The sequence below is a fragment of the Colobus angolensis genome, unplaced genomic scaffold, assembly GCF_000951035.1.
Source record: "Colobus angolensis palliatus isolate OR3802 unplaced genomic scaffold, Cang.pa_1.0 Scaffold535, whole genome shotgun sequence".
Lineage (NCBI taxonomy): Eukaryota > Metazoa > Chordata > Mammalia > Primates > Cercopithecidae > Colobus > Colobus angolensis.
Window position 1 is genome coordinate 1,446,316 of NW_012118877.1, and position 13,210 is coordinate 1,459,525.

General features: G+C 36.1%; 1 protein-coding gene across 3 annotated transcripts in view; it reads left to right on the forward strand.

Moving 5' to 3' along the window:
- EIF3E (eukaryotic translation initiation factor 3, subunit E) overlaps positions 1–13,210 on the forward strand; it is a 45,299-nt gene that overhangs the window by 20,707 nt on the left and 11,382 nt on the right. For all 3 annotated transcript variants that reach the window (XM_011961097.1, XM_011961096.1, XM_011961098.1), the window contains exons 8-10: positions 8,692–8,818; positions 9,638–9,739; positions 11,734–11,843. In XM_011961097.1, coding sequence (XP_011816487.1) covers positions 8,692–8,818; positions 9,638–9,739; positions 11,734–11,843 — 339 coding nt within the window. The remainder of the gene's footprint in view (positions 1–8,691; positions 8,819–9,637; positions 9,740–11,733; positions 11,844–13,210) is intronic.

Below are 13,210 nucleotides of genomic sequence, written 5' to 3' on the forward strand. Positions count from 1 at the left end.
CAACAAGAGCAAAGCTCTGTCTCAAAAAAAAAAAAAAAACGAATTATTGAATGTAATTTTCTTTGCATTGGTTTTATCTCTTGGTATATACAGTAAGTCCTCAACATTGTCTCTAGGTTCTTGGAAAATGCAACTGTAAGCAAAACAATGAATAGTGAAATCATTTTTTTTCTCATCAGCTTTGTAATGAAAGAGTGTTATTTGGTTTTAAAGTTGCAGCTTCCAAGAACATACCGACTCTGTTAAGTAAGGACTTAACTGTATAAAAAATCAAAACAAATAAAAAATTTTCTCATTAATGAATGGTAAATTGATTAGATTTAACACATAATAGAATTTTAATGAAAGTAACTTTAAAAATAAAATTATTGAGAAGAGTGATATTGATTTACGTTTTTGCAGACCTTCAGTTGCTGGGTTAATTGAAAACTGAGTTTTCATGCCTGCTTTCTTGCAGTCTGTTGTGATGTGTTTTAACTGTAAGATGAAAAACCTAGCTTCACGCATGTAATTGTAAAAGAAAGGTGTGTTTTATTAATAATATCCTTTTCCGATAATTGTGAATATTCTTTTTTGAAGATACAGTAAAACTCAATAAGAAGTACAGATACAATAAAACTCAACAAAAAGTAGTTTTTAAAAGGTTGTTTGTAATGTAGAATCTGAAACCATGTCATTAAACTTTTTGGGATCCTAAGCTATACTGGTATTCTAGACTGTATTGAGCTATCTTGCACTTGGAATGGATCTTTCACCCATGCATGATTTTATAGTATCATTCATTGGTTGTTTGGGAAATACTTACTGGTCCAGTGAATTATGTGGGTATTCCAGTGTGTTGACATTATACAACACCAGAAAAATCACATTCATTAACATCACTATCAAACCCATAGAAATGGTTAAGTATTGGAAAACTTTCAAGCTCCCAGTGGCTGATACAAATTTTCCAAAATTCTAGTTTTTCTTGAAAGCTCTAATTTTTATCATTTGTTTTTCTTGAAGGACAGGCTCATTTCATTTTCTAGAAAATGTCTGCCAAATTCCCAAGTCTGAATGTCTGAATAGCTTTGGTTTGTCTGCCATTCTTTCAAGTAAAAATAGCGTTCTGTTAGAAAAGCAGCTGGTTCATCTTGTTTCTCAGTTGCACAAGTGCTTTTCCTTAAGGACAACCAAGACAGTGAAGTGCATACACAGCAGAAGCACTTTATGAATACTTGCCATTTAGTCATACAGAAGATTGGAAAGATTAGTATTTAAGGGTTGAAATTTTTAAAAATTAATTTGTGCTACCTGATTCAAGGACATAGTTGAAACTTTTTGTGTGTTTTTTAAAACTGCAAAAGTGTGGTGGTGAAAAATATAGGGATTACTAGTGTAGTTGGATGCCACTGCTTTGATTTACTCTAAAGTCCAAGAAGAGTTTGTTTATAGTTTAGTAATTTTTAGTAACTTAACTGAGTGATACAACCATCACAAGCCAGTTTTAAAACATTTTTATTGCCCCAGTAAGAACCATCATGCCTATGGAACTATTTTCTTTGAACAGAAACGGCCTGTGGAAAAGAAAACTACTCAGTAGTGTGATGACTTTTAGTTGTTTACAAAAGTACTGTGTTTACTGTTTCACTTGCTATAGGGTCAGATTGCTGTCTTATTTTCTATCTTGTTAAGTCTTCTTGTCTGATTTTGATTTTTGCTTGATTCTGACTTTTTTCCTAATGGAAGTATACCCAGTTGACTTCACAAATCATTGTGTCATCCATTTCCCAGACTTCATATTCTTGAAATGGGAGAGCTACTTACTGTTGAGATTGTGTGTAATTTGCATGTGTATGTCTATAATCAGTATGTTTTTTCAGTTGTCTCTGTTAAAGATTTATGAAAAAAGTAGTTTTAATTTTTTACAGCACAGTAGGTGGTTGGTTGATTGCATGTTCAATGGATATTATATGTAGATTGTAAATCGCATACCTTTTTTTTAAATTTAATTTAATTTTATTTTTGAGACAGTCTCACTGTCACCCAGGCTGAAGTGCAGTGGTACAATCTCTGCTCACTGTAAGCTCTTCCTCTCAGGTTCACGCCATTCTTCTGCCTCAGCCTCCCGAGTTGCTGGGACTACAGGCGCCCGCCACCGCGGCCAGCTAATTTTTTTTTTGTATTTTTAGTAGAGAAAGGGTTTCACTATGTTAGCCAGGATGGTCTCGATCTCCTGACCTCATGATCCGCCTGCCTCGGCCTCCCAAAGTGCTGGGATTACAGGCGTGAGCCACCACACTCGGCCATACTTTTTATTTTTAATATAAAAGTACTTTAGAGATCATGTATATGTTTGTCCTTAAAATTAAAGTTTAGATACCAGTGCAGGTTAAAGTCTCTTACATCACATGTATTACCATTTCTGCCATAATTTATTCTGACCCTAAAATGGAGATGATTTACACATTTGAAAAGTGTTGAACTTTTAAATGTAACGTAATATATAAGATAAAGTAGCAGGTGTAAGATAGAGCAGTGTTCACAGGCTATCGGAGATGAGGCTTTGCCACTAAATGTAGATGCTGTTAGGAAAAAGAATCCATTTGTAATACAATGCCCTGTTACTCTCCACTTGTAGAAAGAAAGATGCAGTATTTCGTTTTCTAAATAAAAATAATACAAATTTTCTAAGAAATTTCAAGTTTCACTATTAACCAATCCACTATATGATGTGTAGAATTTGTACTGTCAGACTTTTCCTGCTGTTATTTTCCTTATATTTTCTAATTAGCTCCTGGTAAGAAAACTCTTTTTCATGCAGGTATTTTACCTGCTTTAGCTCACTCAAGATGACCGACCTCCAAGGTCCTCATCTGGAAATCTTCTGAAGATCTACTTAGTGTCCTACCTGTGTTTTTGTTTTTCTCTTTTTAAAGCCTCGCCTTCATGAAATGCACCTCCCTTTTTGTTCTTTCTTGTCCAAAGCCTATCTGTTTTTGAGGTCCAGCTAGATTTACTTCCTTCGTAAAGTCATTTCAGTGTATTTTGTTTAGCTTGTACTTGATGTTTAATTACTTAAAGCTGTTAAAATAAACAAAACTTTTAATAGCTTCATCTCCCCAACTTGTAAGCATACTTACAGAGTTGTCATTTTTCATGTTCTTGTAACATACAGTAGATCAACTTAAGTATTAAAATCTGGTGGCATATTTTTTGTTTTGATTATTAAATTTTCTGACTTCCAATTATGAAACACTGTAGGAAAACTCCCATAAAGCTGTATAGTTGGGGAAGAATTGTGCTAGAATGAAAAAATAAACTAAAACATTTTACTTACCTAGCTTGAAATATCACTTCACAACACAAATACTGAGTCTATTATTTAAAAGAAAAAAAATCTAATAAAATTTGATTTCAAAACTATGAGTATAGCCTGCTATTACACAGCTTAAAATTCAAACTAGTAACATAATAAGTAGTACAAGAGCATGTCAAATAAGTACATACAGTGGTATTGTACATGCCAAATACTGGAGAAGTTAGAAGCATCTAGTCCTTGAAGATAAAAATTGATCTGTCTTAAATTTGATTGGACAGAGAGGAGAGATAAGCCAGGGAAGTAAAACGAAAGAGCACATTGGTCATTGGTAGACTAACTGTTAACATATATACCTGTGGTTTTGCTTATGTTTGAAACAAATTTATAATTGCTGATCCTTCAAGAATGTGAATTGAGATAACAAAATAATCATCTCTAATCTCCACTCCTATTCCTTCCTCTCCTTATCTATATATAGATGTATACACACCTAGATGTATATACACAGGATGGATCACTTTTGCCCTATAAGGTAGGGAGTCTGCCATGTTTCAAAGTCTGGCTGGGCATGGTAGCTCCTCCCTATAATCCCAGCTACTTGGAAGGCTGGGACAGGAAGGTCACTTGAAGCCAGGAGTTTGAAGCCTGCCTGGGTAACATAGTGAGACCTATCTCTAGAACATTTTTTTAGAAATTAATTGGGCATTGTGGTTCACTCCTGTAGTCTCAACTACTTGGGAGGTTGGGGCAGGAGGATGGTTTGAGTCCAGGAGTTAAAGGCTGTAGTGAATTATGACTGTAACACTGCACTGTAGCCTAGGAGACAGAGTCAGATTCCATCTCTAAAAAGTAAAAGCACCTGGAGCCTGATACTGTATACCAAGGATCTGCAAACTATGGACCATGGGCTAAAATCTGGCCCGTAACCTGTTTTTATATGTCTGGCAGTCTAGAATGGCTTTTATGTTTTAATTGGCTAAAAAAATGTGAAAAGAATAATAATATCTTGTGATGTAAAAATGACATGAAATTTCAATTTTAGTGTTCATAACTTTTTATTGGAAAACAGCCACTTTCTCTTTCTTTCTGTGTGTGTGTGTGTGTGTGTGTGTGTGTAGTCTGGCTGCTTTTGAACTCTAATGGTAGACTTGAGTAGTTGAGACAGAGACGATATGTTGCACTTTTGCCACTTCATACTCTTCTCAGTTTACTACAAATCCAAGTGATGCCAGTTATACCTGGACAGTGTTTCTCATGCCTCATATTGTCACACTGCAACATTTTATTTATATGTTATCTTATTACCAGTGCATATTTACCCTGTCAAAACAGAGAAGTGAACTTCAAATGTGATTATAAAGTACAGTGGAGTGGAGATTTTTATTGTAGGAATTACAAAGCAAAGTACTAAACACTGTAGGTAAGCTAATAATATACATCCACGTTACTGGACTATAATCACTTATCACAACTGTCACATGTTCTCAAACGGACAGGAAAGCAACTGTCAGAAAAATTATAAGTTTTAAAAATGGAATATTAGATCCCAGCAGAATTTTTTCACAAAACTTAATGAAAGTGAGGCTTCAAAGGTAAGTTCCTAGCCTAGAGCAGTGCCTCATGCCCATAGCCCCATCACTTAGGCTAAGGCAGGAGGATCACTTAAGCCTGGGAGACTGAGTGATGATCATGTCACTGCACTTCAGCCTGGGTGACAGAATGAGACCCTGCTCTAAAATTTTTTTTAAAGTTAAGTTTCTGAGTGGTTCTTTTCTTTCTTTTGTTTCCTTTTTTTCCTTTCCCTTTTCTTTTCCTGTTCTTTTTCTTTTCATCCTGTCCTGTCCTGTCCTGTCTGTCCATGTCTTGCTCTGTCGCCCAGTCTGGAGTGCAGTGGTGGAATCTTGGTTTACTGCAGCCTCAGCTCACTCACTCCCTGGGCTCAGATGATCCTTCCTCCCAACTCAGCCTCCTGAGTAGCTGGGACTATAGGCTCACACCACTATGCCCAGGCAGGAGTAGTACTTTTATTAGCCAAGTAAGGAAAGTCATTTACCAGTGGTGATCCAGTTAAAGCATGTTTTGATTTTAGTAGCCAGAGAAATCTGTCCAGTGAAATAAACTTGTTTAAAACTATTAACCTGTCAGCGAGAACAGTTGCTCCGAGTTGAGGATATTGAGAGCATGTTGCTCCAGGGAGAGATTGAAACTGCCCCCAACCTGTTATCAAACACTGAATGGCTCTGGAGGTTAACTTTTGCTGCAGACCTGATAATGTTTCTTAGTCTGTTCCACCTAAAATTACAAAAGTGTTTATATGTAGAATTTATATTGCAGTAAAGTCATTTCAGTGACAAGATGGTATGAATTATAAGTAATACAAAGCCACTGCTTTACACATTTTGTGTTCTGTCAGAAGTTAAAACACAAAGGGAGACCTTCATTCCTAAATAGGATTGTAGCAGATACATTTCCAAGCTCAAATTAGAGTTGCAGAAAGTTTTAGACCTCATTACAAGCACAAAGGAAATTTCTGTATTTCAAAATTTGAACTGAAAGTGATTAATTTGCAATGTAATGACACGCTAAAAGATAACACCAATATAATAGAATTGTACATGTCTTTCTAAATGTGCTCAATTGAAATAATATACTTGTCAGTTGGTGTTTGATGTAAGCATTTACTAGTGCCTGTGCATGTTTTTACTTTTTCTTTTTTTTTTTTTTTTTTTTGGGTTTTTTTGGAGATGGAGTCTTGCTCTGTCGTCCAGGCTGGAGTGCAGTGGCACCATCTCAGCTCACTGCAACCTCCGCCTCCCGGCTTCAAGTAATCATCTTGCCTCAGCCTCCCGAGTAGCAGGGATTGCATACAGGTTCCTGCCTCCACACGTGGGTAATTTTTGTATTTTTAGTAGTGACGGGGTTTCACCATTGTTGGCCAGGCTGATGTCAAACTCCAGACCTCAAGTGATCCACCCACCTTGCCCTCCCAAAGCACTGGGATTACAGGCATGAGCCACCATGCCCTGCCTACATTTTCTTTTTCTTTTCTCTCTTTCTTTCTTTCTTTCTCTCTCTCTCTCTTTCTCTCTCTTTTCTTTTCTTTTCTTTTCTTTCTTTCTGCGGGGACTTGCTGTGTCACCCAGGTTGGAAGTGAGGCAGTGGTGCAGTTAACGGCTTATTGCAGCCTCGACCTCCTGAGCTCAGGTGATCCTCCACCTCAATTTTTTTGTTTTTATTTTTTTGTAGAGACAGGGTTTCACTATGTTGCCCAGGCTGATCTTGAACTCCTGGGCTCAAGCAATCCTCTCACCTTGGCCTCCCAAAGTGTTGGGATTATAGGCATGAGTCATGGTACCTGGCTGTTTTTACATTTTCAAGGACTAAATATGGAAAATCTCATTACAGATTACATTATCAGAAAAACATTTGCAATACTTTTTAATGATGTGAACCTCTAAATTTGAAGTTAATTGAGCAAAATTATTCCAAGTGAAAGAATTCCATTGGTCTCATTAGTAGACCTATATTTTGGAAATCTGTTTCCTCTCTTTTTATAGAAATATCTAGCATACTATTCTGAATTTTGCCTCTTGCCCACAAAGCCAAAAGTGTTTACTATCTAGTTCTTTACAAAAATTTTGCTGGCTTCTGAAATACACTCACATAAACAAAGAATAGATTTCCCAAATAAGGAATCCTCCAGTAAAAATAATTAAGATGTATATGGTGCAATAGTATAAACTTAGGATAAGTAAAAATAACACGCTATACAACAAACTTATAGAACGATATGTGTATAAATTGATTTTAGATAAATTTATGATTAGTCTCATAAATGCACACTAAAATGACCTACTTCGTCTTGGCGCAGTGGCTCACGCCTGTAATCCCAGCACTCAGGACTCAGCAGTTCGAGACCAGCCTGGCCAACGTCGCGAAAAGTTAGCCAGGTGTGGTGGTGTGCACCTGTAGTTCCAGCTACTCGGGAGGCTGAGGCAGGAGAATCTCTTGAATCTGGGAAGCGGAGGTTTCAGTGAACTGAGATGGTACCACTGCACTCCAGCCTGGGAGACAGAGTGAGGCTTCATCTCAAAAAAATAAATAAATAAAATAAAAAAAAATAAAATTACCTACTTTAAAACTGATAGTAAGAAAAAACAATCATGCCTTCCTGTGTTTGTGCATGAGCTTTCTGGCAAGAGAAGTAATTGTTATAAATGAGCATTGCAATTAAAAAATTTTCATTTGAAACTCGAGCTTACTTTTTCAGATGATGTCATTCAACCAGTTTGTTTTTGGTGTCTTTTCCTAGAACTTATTTATTCTTGAGTGGATATTCTTTTTATACTTTGCCTCATTTAGAGGGCATTCAGGGTGGCTGAGTGGGACTAGGTAGTATTAAGTGTTCGATTCTAGGGTCCTCTAAAGAGTTCAAACAACATTTTGTGGGAATCTGTAATATAATAAAATACAGATGTATTCATCATTGCCTGGGGGAACTTAGAAGATAAGGTATTGAAGCTGGACCTTGAAGGATGGCTAAGATTTAGGCTTTCAGGGGTATGCATTTGGGAGACCAATCTGTGTGGAGTGAACTTGAAGAAAGAGGAAGCTGTCAATGGTAGTATGATGGGAGATGGAGCTGGATGAGTGATTTGGGGCTTGAATATTCACCTAAGAGAAATGGACTTTATTGACAGATAATTCTGAGATAGGTATAGTGTCTGGCACTCAGAGGTGCTAAATTAATATTTATTGGGTAAATAGGGAGCTTTTTGAGGAAATTAAGCAGGAGAAACAAGGGTAAACACCTAATTTGCAGGGCATTGTCCCATGTTGATCATCACAACAGCAAGATTTGCTAAATATTAGCCAAGACCCTGTTAATGTTTACCTGACATCTATTCCTTCCTAATTCCTACTGCTACCACTTCAGCCAATGTCTTATAATATTGTAATATTCCTTCTCCCTATTGCTTCCAGTCTTTCATCCCCTGAATTATTGAAGTGCCTGATTTTCTGATTAGTATGAGTGCTTTGCACATAGGTTTTCACACGTTTTTTTCTAATAGGTGAATGAAAGTTGTCGCTTAGTGCCTTTTGGAACAGACTGACAGCATGTCAGTGAGCCTTCCAAAATCCTGTTACTTAAAAATAGTAATAGGATAATTAGCCTCTTGATTGAGTCTTCCATCTCACCCCATATTAAAGAAATAGTGGCTGGCATTCTCCTCATTTGGATTCCTGAAACTGGATTCTATTTTTAAATTTCCTTGGAGGAGATTTTCTTATAATACTCATTATTAAGTGTTTGCAGTCTTAGGCTAGTGAAATAGTACAGTCTAATGACCTGCTTTGAGAGTTTTCTTTATTTTATATTTTTTTCTTAGATATCTTAATGCAATTCAGACAATGTGTCCACACATTCTTCGCTATTTGACCACAGCAGTCATAACAAACAAGGATGTTCGGAAACGTCGGCAGGTTCTAAAAGACCTAGTTAAAGTTATTCAACAGGTAAAACTGAAATATATATTGTTTTTTTTTAAAAGTACCTAAGCTTTAGGTCTAACCTCTTTTTCTAAAGCAAGACTTAGTTCTTAAGGTAAAAATGTTTTTAAAAATAGGTGAGGAATACATGAAGTTTAGAAAAGAGAAGGGCCTCAAATGCGCTTTTGTTTTCCTTAAGTCCAAGATACACAAGTTGGATGTGGTGGGAATGATTATTACTGTCTGCTAGATGAACACTTAATATACATTATGTATATGTGTTTCTCTTATTGCAAAGAGTGAAGAAAATCTGGAACCTGGAGTTAGGGGGTCAGGGGTCATTACCTGTATAATTCTAGATGGGTGAACTTTATATACAATACAGTTTCAGTAGACCCCAAGTTGGGGAAAAGGTTCAGGTAGTCATGCTGATTGATATTTAGTGAGCTTGTCAGCAAAACCCATAGTTTAGAAAAGTAACTTAAATATTTATGTAAGAGTGAATTAAATACAAAGAAGTTACTGTCATTCAGTAGGGAATGAATATCCTTATGCTTGGGAAGTTTATTACTGTTTATTGGCTAAGGGAGACTTGGTAGTAGGGGAATTTGAAAGCTTTCAGAATGCTTCTAGGATGAGACTTTAGAGAACTTGGTTTGAAAGACATTATAAGCTTAAGGTGTGGTCTGGAATCAGGATAGGAACAATTGCTTCGAGAAGATGCTAGGTAATTTGTCTAGAAATTAATGGTAAGGAAGGAGAAAACAAGAAGATTGGGATATTCTGGGGCAATCTGCTAAACGGTGTTGAATCAGACTTACCTTGATCATTGACTTATTTTTACAGGAGTCTTACACATATAAAGACCCAATTACAGAATTTGTTGAATGTTTATATGTTAACTTTGACTTTGATGGTGCTCAGAAAAAGCTGAGGGAATGTGAATCAGTAAGTACGAATTTTTACTTATAAACTAACACTGTTCTTAAATTTTTGGATATAGTAAAGTTAATCTTGCAGTGTCTTCCTTAAAATAATGAAGTAATTATAACAGAAATACGTTTATTAATCTTAAAAAGGCCGAAATGGCTCATGTTTGTTAACCTTAAAATGGCTTAAATGGCTTATGTTTATTAATCTTAAAATGGGAATGTGCTAAAATGATGACTTTTTTAATGTTGTTGCCATGTGTTTATCTCTTTTGTGAGGGGAGTTTGTTGAAACATTGGGGGTAAATTCACAGATATATCGATAATTTCATGTCTTACCTCGAATGAATAAATATTTTTAATATTTCGTATGTACAGGCAAGATCACTTTGAATTGCAGGTAACTACTGTGTTTTTAATTTTGGTTCATAGGTGGGCTTATCTTTAGAATATTTCCCACGGTTGTATTTAACATTTGTGATAAACCAGGCAATTCATTGTACTTACGAATTTTGTAACGGCAGTGTCTCTTGTTGTTTAGCAGAAATTAAAGTACCTTTAGAACAACTGTGCAAGAGTTATAGTTGTTTTGAATAATTAGTTACAAGTTTTAAGAAACCAAACTAAGAATTCTAATTGCTAAATGTAGTCGCATTTACCAGATTCACAAGTTACTAGTCATCAGTTTCATCTTGGCACAAAATGGGCAATTTGTTGACAAAAGTCTTATTTCCCTAAGGAAAAAAATGATCATGCAAATATCCATTCCCTGATTATTTTCTTTCTTTTTTATTTTTTTTGAGATGGAGTCTCGCTCTGTCACCCAGTCTGGAGTGCAGTGGCAGTGTCTCGGCTCACTGCAAGCTCCGCCTCCCGGGTTCACGACATTCTCCTGCCTCAGCCTCCCAAGTAGCTGGGACTACAGGTGCCCGCCACCTCGCCTGGCTAATTTTTTGCATTTTTAGTAGAGACAGGGTTTCACCTTGTTAGCCAGGATGGTCTCAATCTCCTCATCTCGTGATTCTCCCGTCTAGGCCTCCCAAAGTGCTGGGGTTACAGGCGTCAGCCACCATGCCCGGCCTCCCTGATGATTTTCAAACATTAGATGGAATAGAAAATTAGAATCCAATATGTTAATATGTTATTATCCATATATGTTAGTTGGTGGTTTTTTTTTGTAGTCATATGTTGCATTATTACGATAAATATTGGTGTATATTCATTATGCTAAGTGTTTAGGTTTTGCTGTTAAGAGACCTAGAGGACACTTGGTTGCTGTTTTTGAAATTAAAATATTCTCTTTTAATTACACCATCTGTGGAATAGTAGCCACCTTTTGCATTCTTTTCCTTTCCTTTTTTTTTGAGACAGAGTCTCGCTCTGTCGCCCAGGCTGGAGTGCAGTGGCCGGATCTCTCTGCTCACTGCAAGCTCCGCCTCCCGGGTTTACGCCATTCTCCTGCCTCAGCCTCCCGAGTAGCTGGGACTACAGGCGCCCGCCACCTCGCCCGGCTAGTTTTTTGTATTTTTTAGTAGAGACGGGGTTTCACCGCATTAGCCAGGATGATCTCGATCTCCTGACCTCGTGATCCGCCCGTCTCGGCCTCCCAAAGTACTGGGATTACAGGCTTGAGCCACCGCGCCCGGCCGCATTCTTTTCCTTTCTAATTTCTAAGTCTACTTAATATTACAGAAATACTCAGGGCTTTAGTCCATTTATAACTATTTTAAATAGTTGGAAGAGATACTATCTGCAGCATTTATGTAGAATAATGGATAGTACCAAACTTTGTTGTCTGAAGGCTACTTTATTACTTAAAGTTATCAGAAACATTGTAGTTTTTAGGTCTTTATCTTGTAGTAGTCTTTTATTACTTATTTAAATCATTAAAGATTTGAACACAGTGTTCTAGAAAGTGCTGTGGTATAAAACTCATGATATTAGAATGGAAAAATAAAGCTAAGTATTTGATTCACATTTCATCATTAATTTTTGTTGTATTTGTACATATAGGTTCTTGTGAATGACTTCTTCTTGGTGGCTTGTCTTGAGGATTTCATTGAAAATGCCCGTCTCTTCATATTTGAGACTTTCTGTCGCATCCACCAGTGTATCAGCATCAAGTAAGAACACTGTGATTTGATTTGGATTTTCTACTTTAAAATTCCTGGAAATTCCATTTATTGTGAATTTACACTTAATAGAATTCCAGTTAATTGGATTTTTATTTCCCTTTGCTTTCAGAAGAACAATGAAACAATTTGATGAAATTGCTTAAAAACCTAACTTTTGCTATAGGCTCAAATAGTTTTAGCTTGAGTGGCATAATTTTTCAAAATACGAAGTTGAAGGCAAGATATGATTGTCAGTTACCTTATTGAAGAGTAAATACTTTACATAAGGAGAAAAGTAAAGTAAACATTTCTAAAATGGTTTTCAGCAGCAGTACAAAGAAGGGAGATACCAATTAACTTGGAAATTCTGTTGGAAGACCACTACATTTGCTAATCCTTTCCATTTAGTTTGTATGATTTAATTACATATTTGACTTCTCCTATAGTAAACTCCTATGACATCTTAAAATGTTGAAAGATGGAAAAATTATGGTGAATTTTAGTTGTAATTTCCTCTGTTTTGTGAGAAAATTTTTAGGTAAAAATTGTGAAATGTACATAACCTATTAGAAATAAATTGTACACATTAGAGTTTGAAAAATGACTAGTGCCCTTTGGGCACAGAGGAAGTCAAACATAAATGTTTAAAAACCTACTACTTTAGTGTTTGCTTGTGAGGAATTGTGCATAAAACAAATTCTTTTTCTTTAATGCCATTTGTTTTGCTTATCCGTACTTGTTTTGCCTAATTTTAGTGGGCTGTCCATTGAAGTGGTTGTCCAGAGTTAGAAGTATAGCATAATCATGGGATTTTTTCCTATGGGAATTGAATCCTTGCCTTCACAGTTTTATTAGCACTTTACTATAGCTTGTAGACAGAATTTTTTAAACCTGATTCTCTTACAAATTACATGAAAATTCCTAATAATGTAATTGGTTGTGAAATAAAGAGGTAGGTATATCATATGTGGGGCTCCGGTGGACAGTAGTAACCGAATTCTTGCATTGTTCTTTATTTTTAAGGTTTGTAAGTAGGGCTTGTGAAAGAGGGATGTTAGTATTTTGGTTTCTCTTATAGAATTTTCTCCATTTCTCGTTAGAATATGGTCATTTGGGTGTTTTTTGGTCCAGGACTGATGTAACTACTACCCCCGTTGTGGGCCTTTTGAAAGCTGACCCTTTTTTTTGCATCTTTAGCACTTAGCATACTAACTTTGTAGCATCTAATATGCTTTGTACAGTATAGTGTGAGTATACAATATAAATATTTGTTAAGTAAATTTCTTCTATTCTTTGTATTAGTGAACTTGGCATTTTTGTCAGTGATAATGCTTGTCTGCTTTGATGTTTGCTTCCAAGGTACTATCAATAAGATT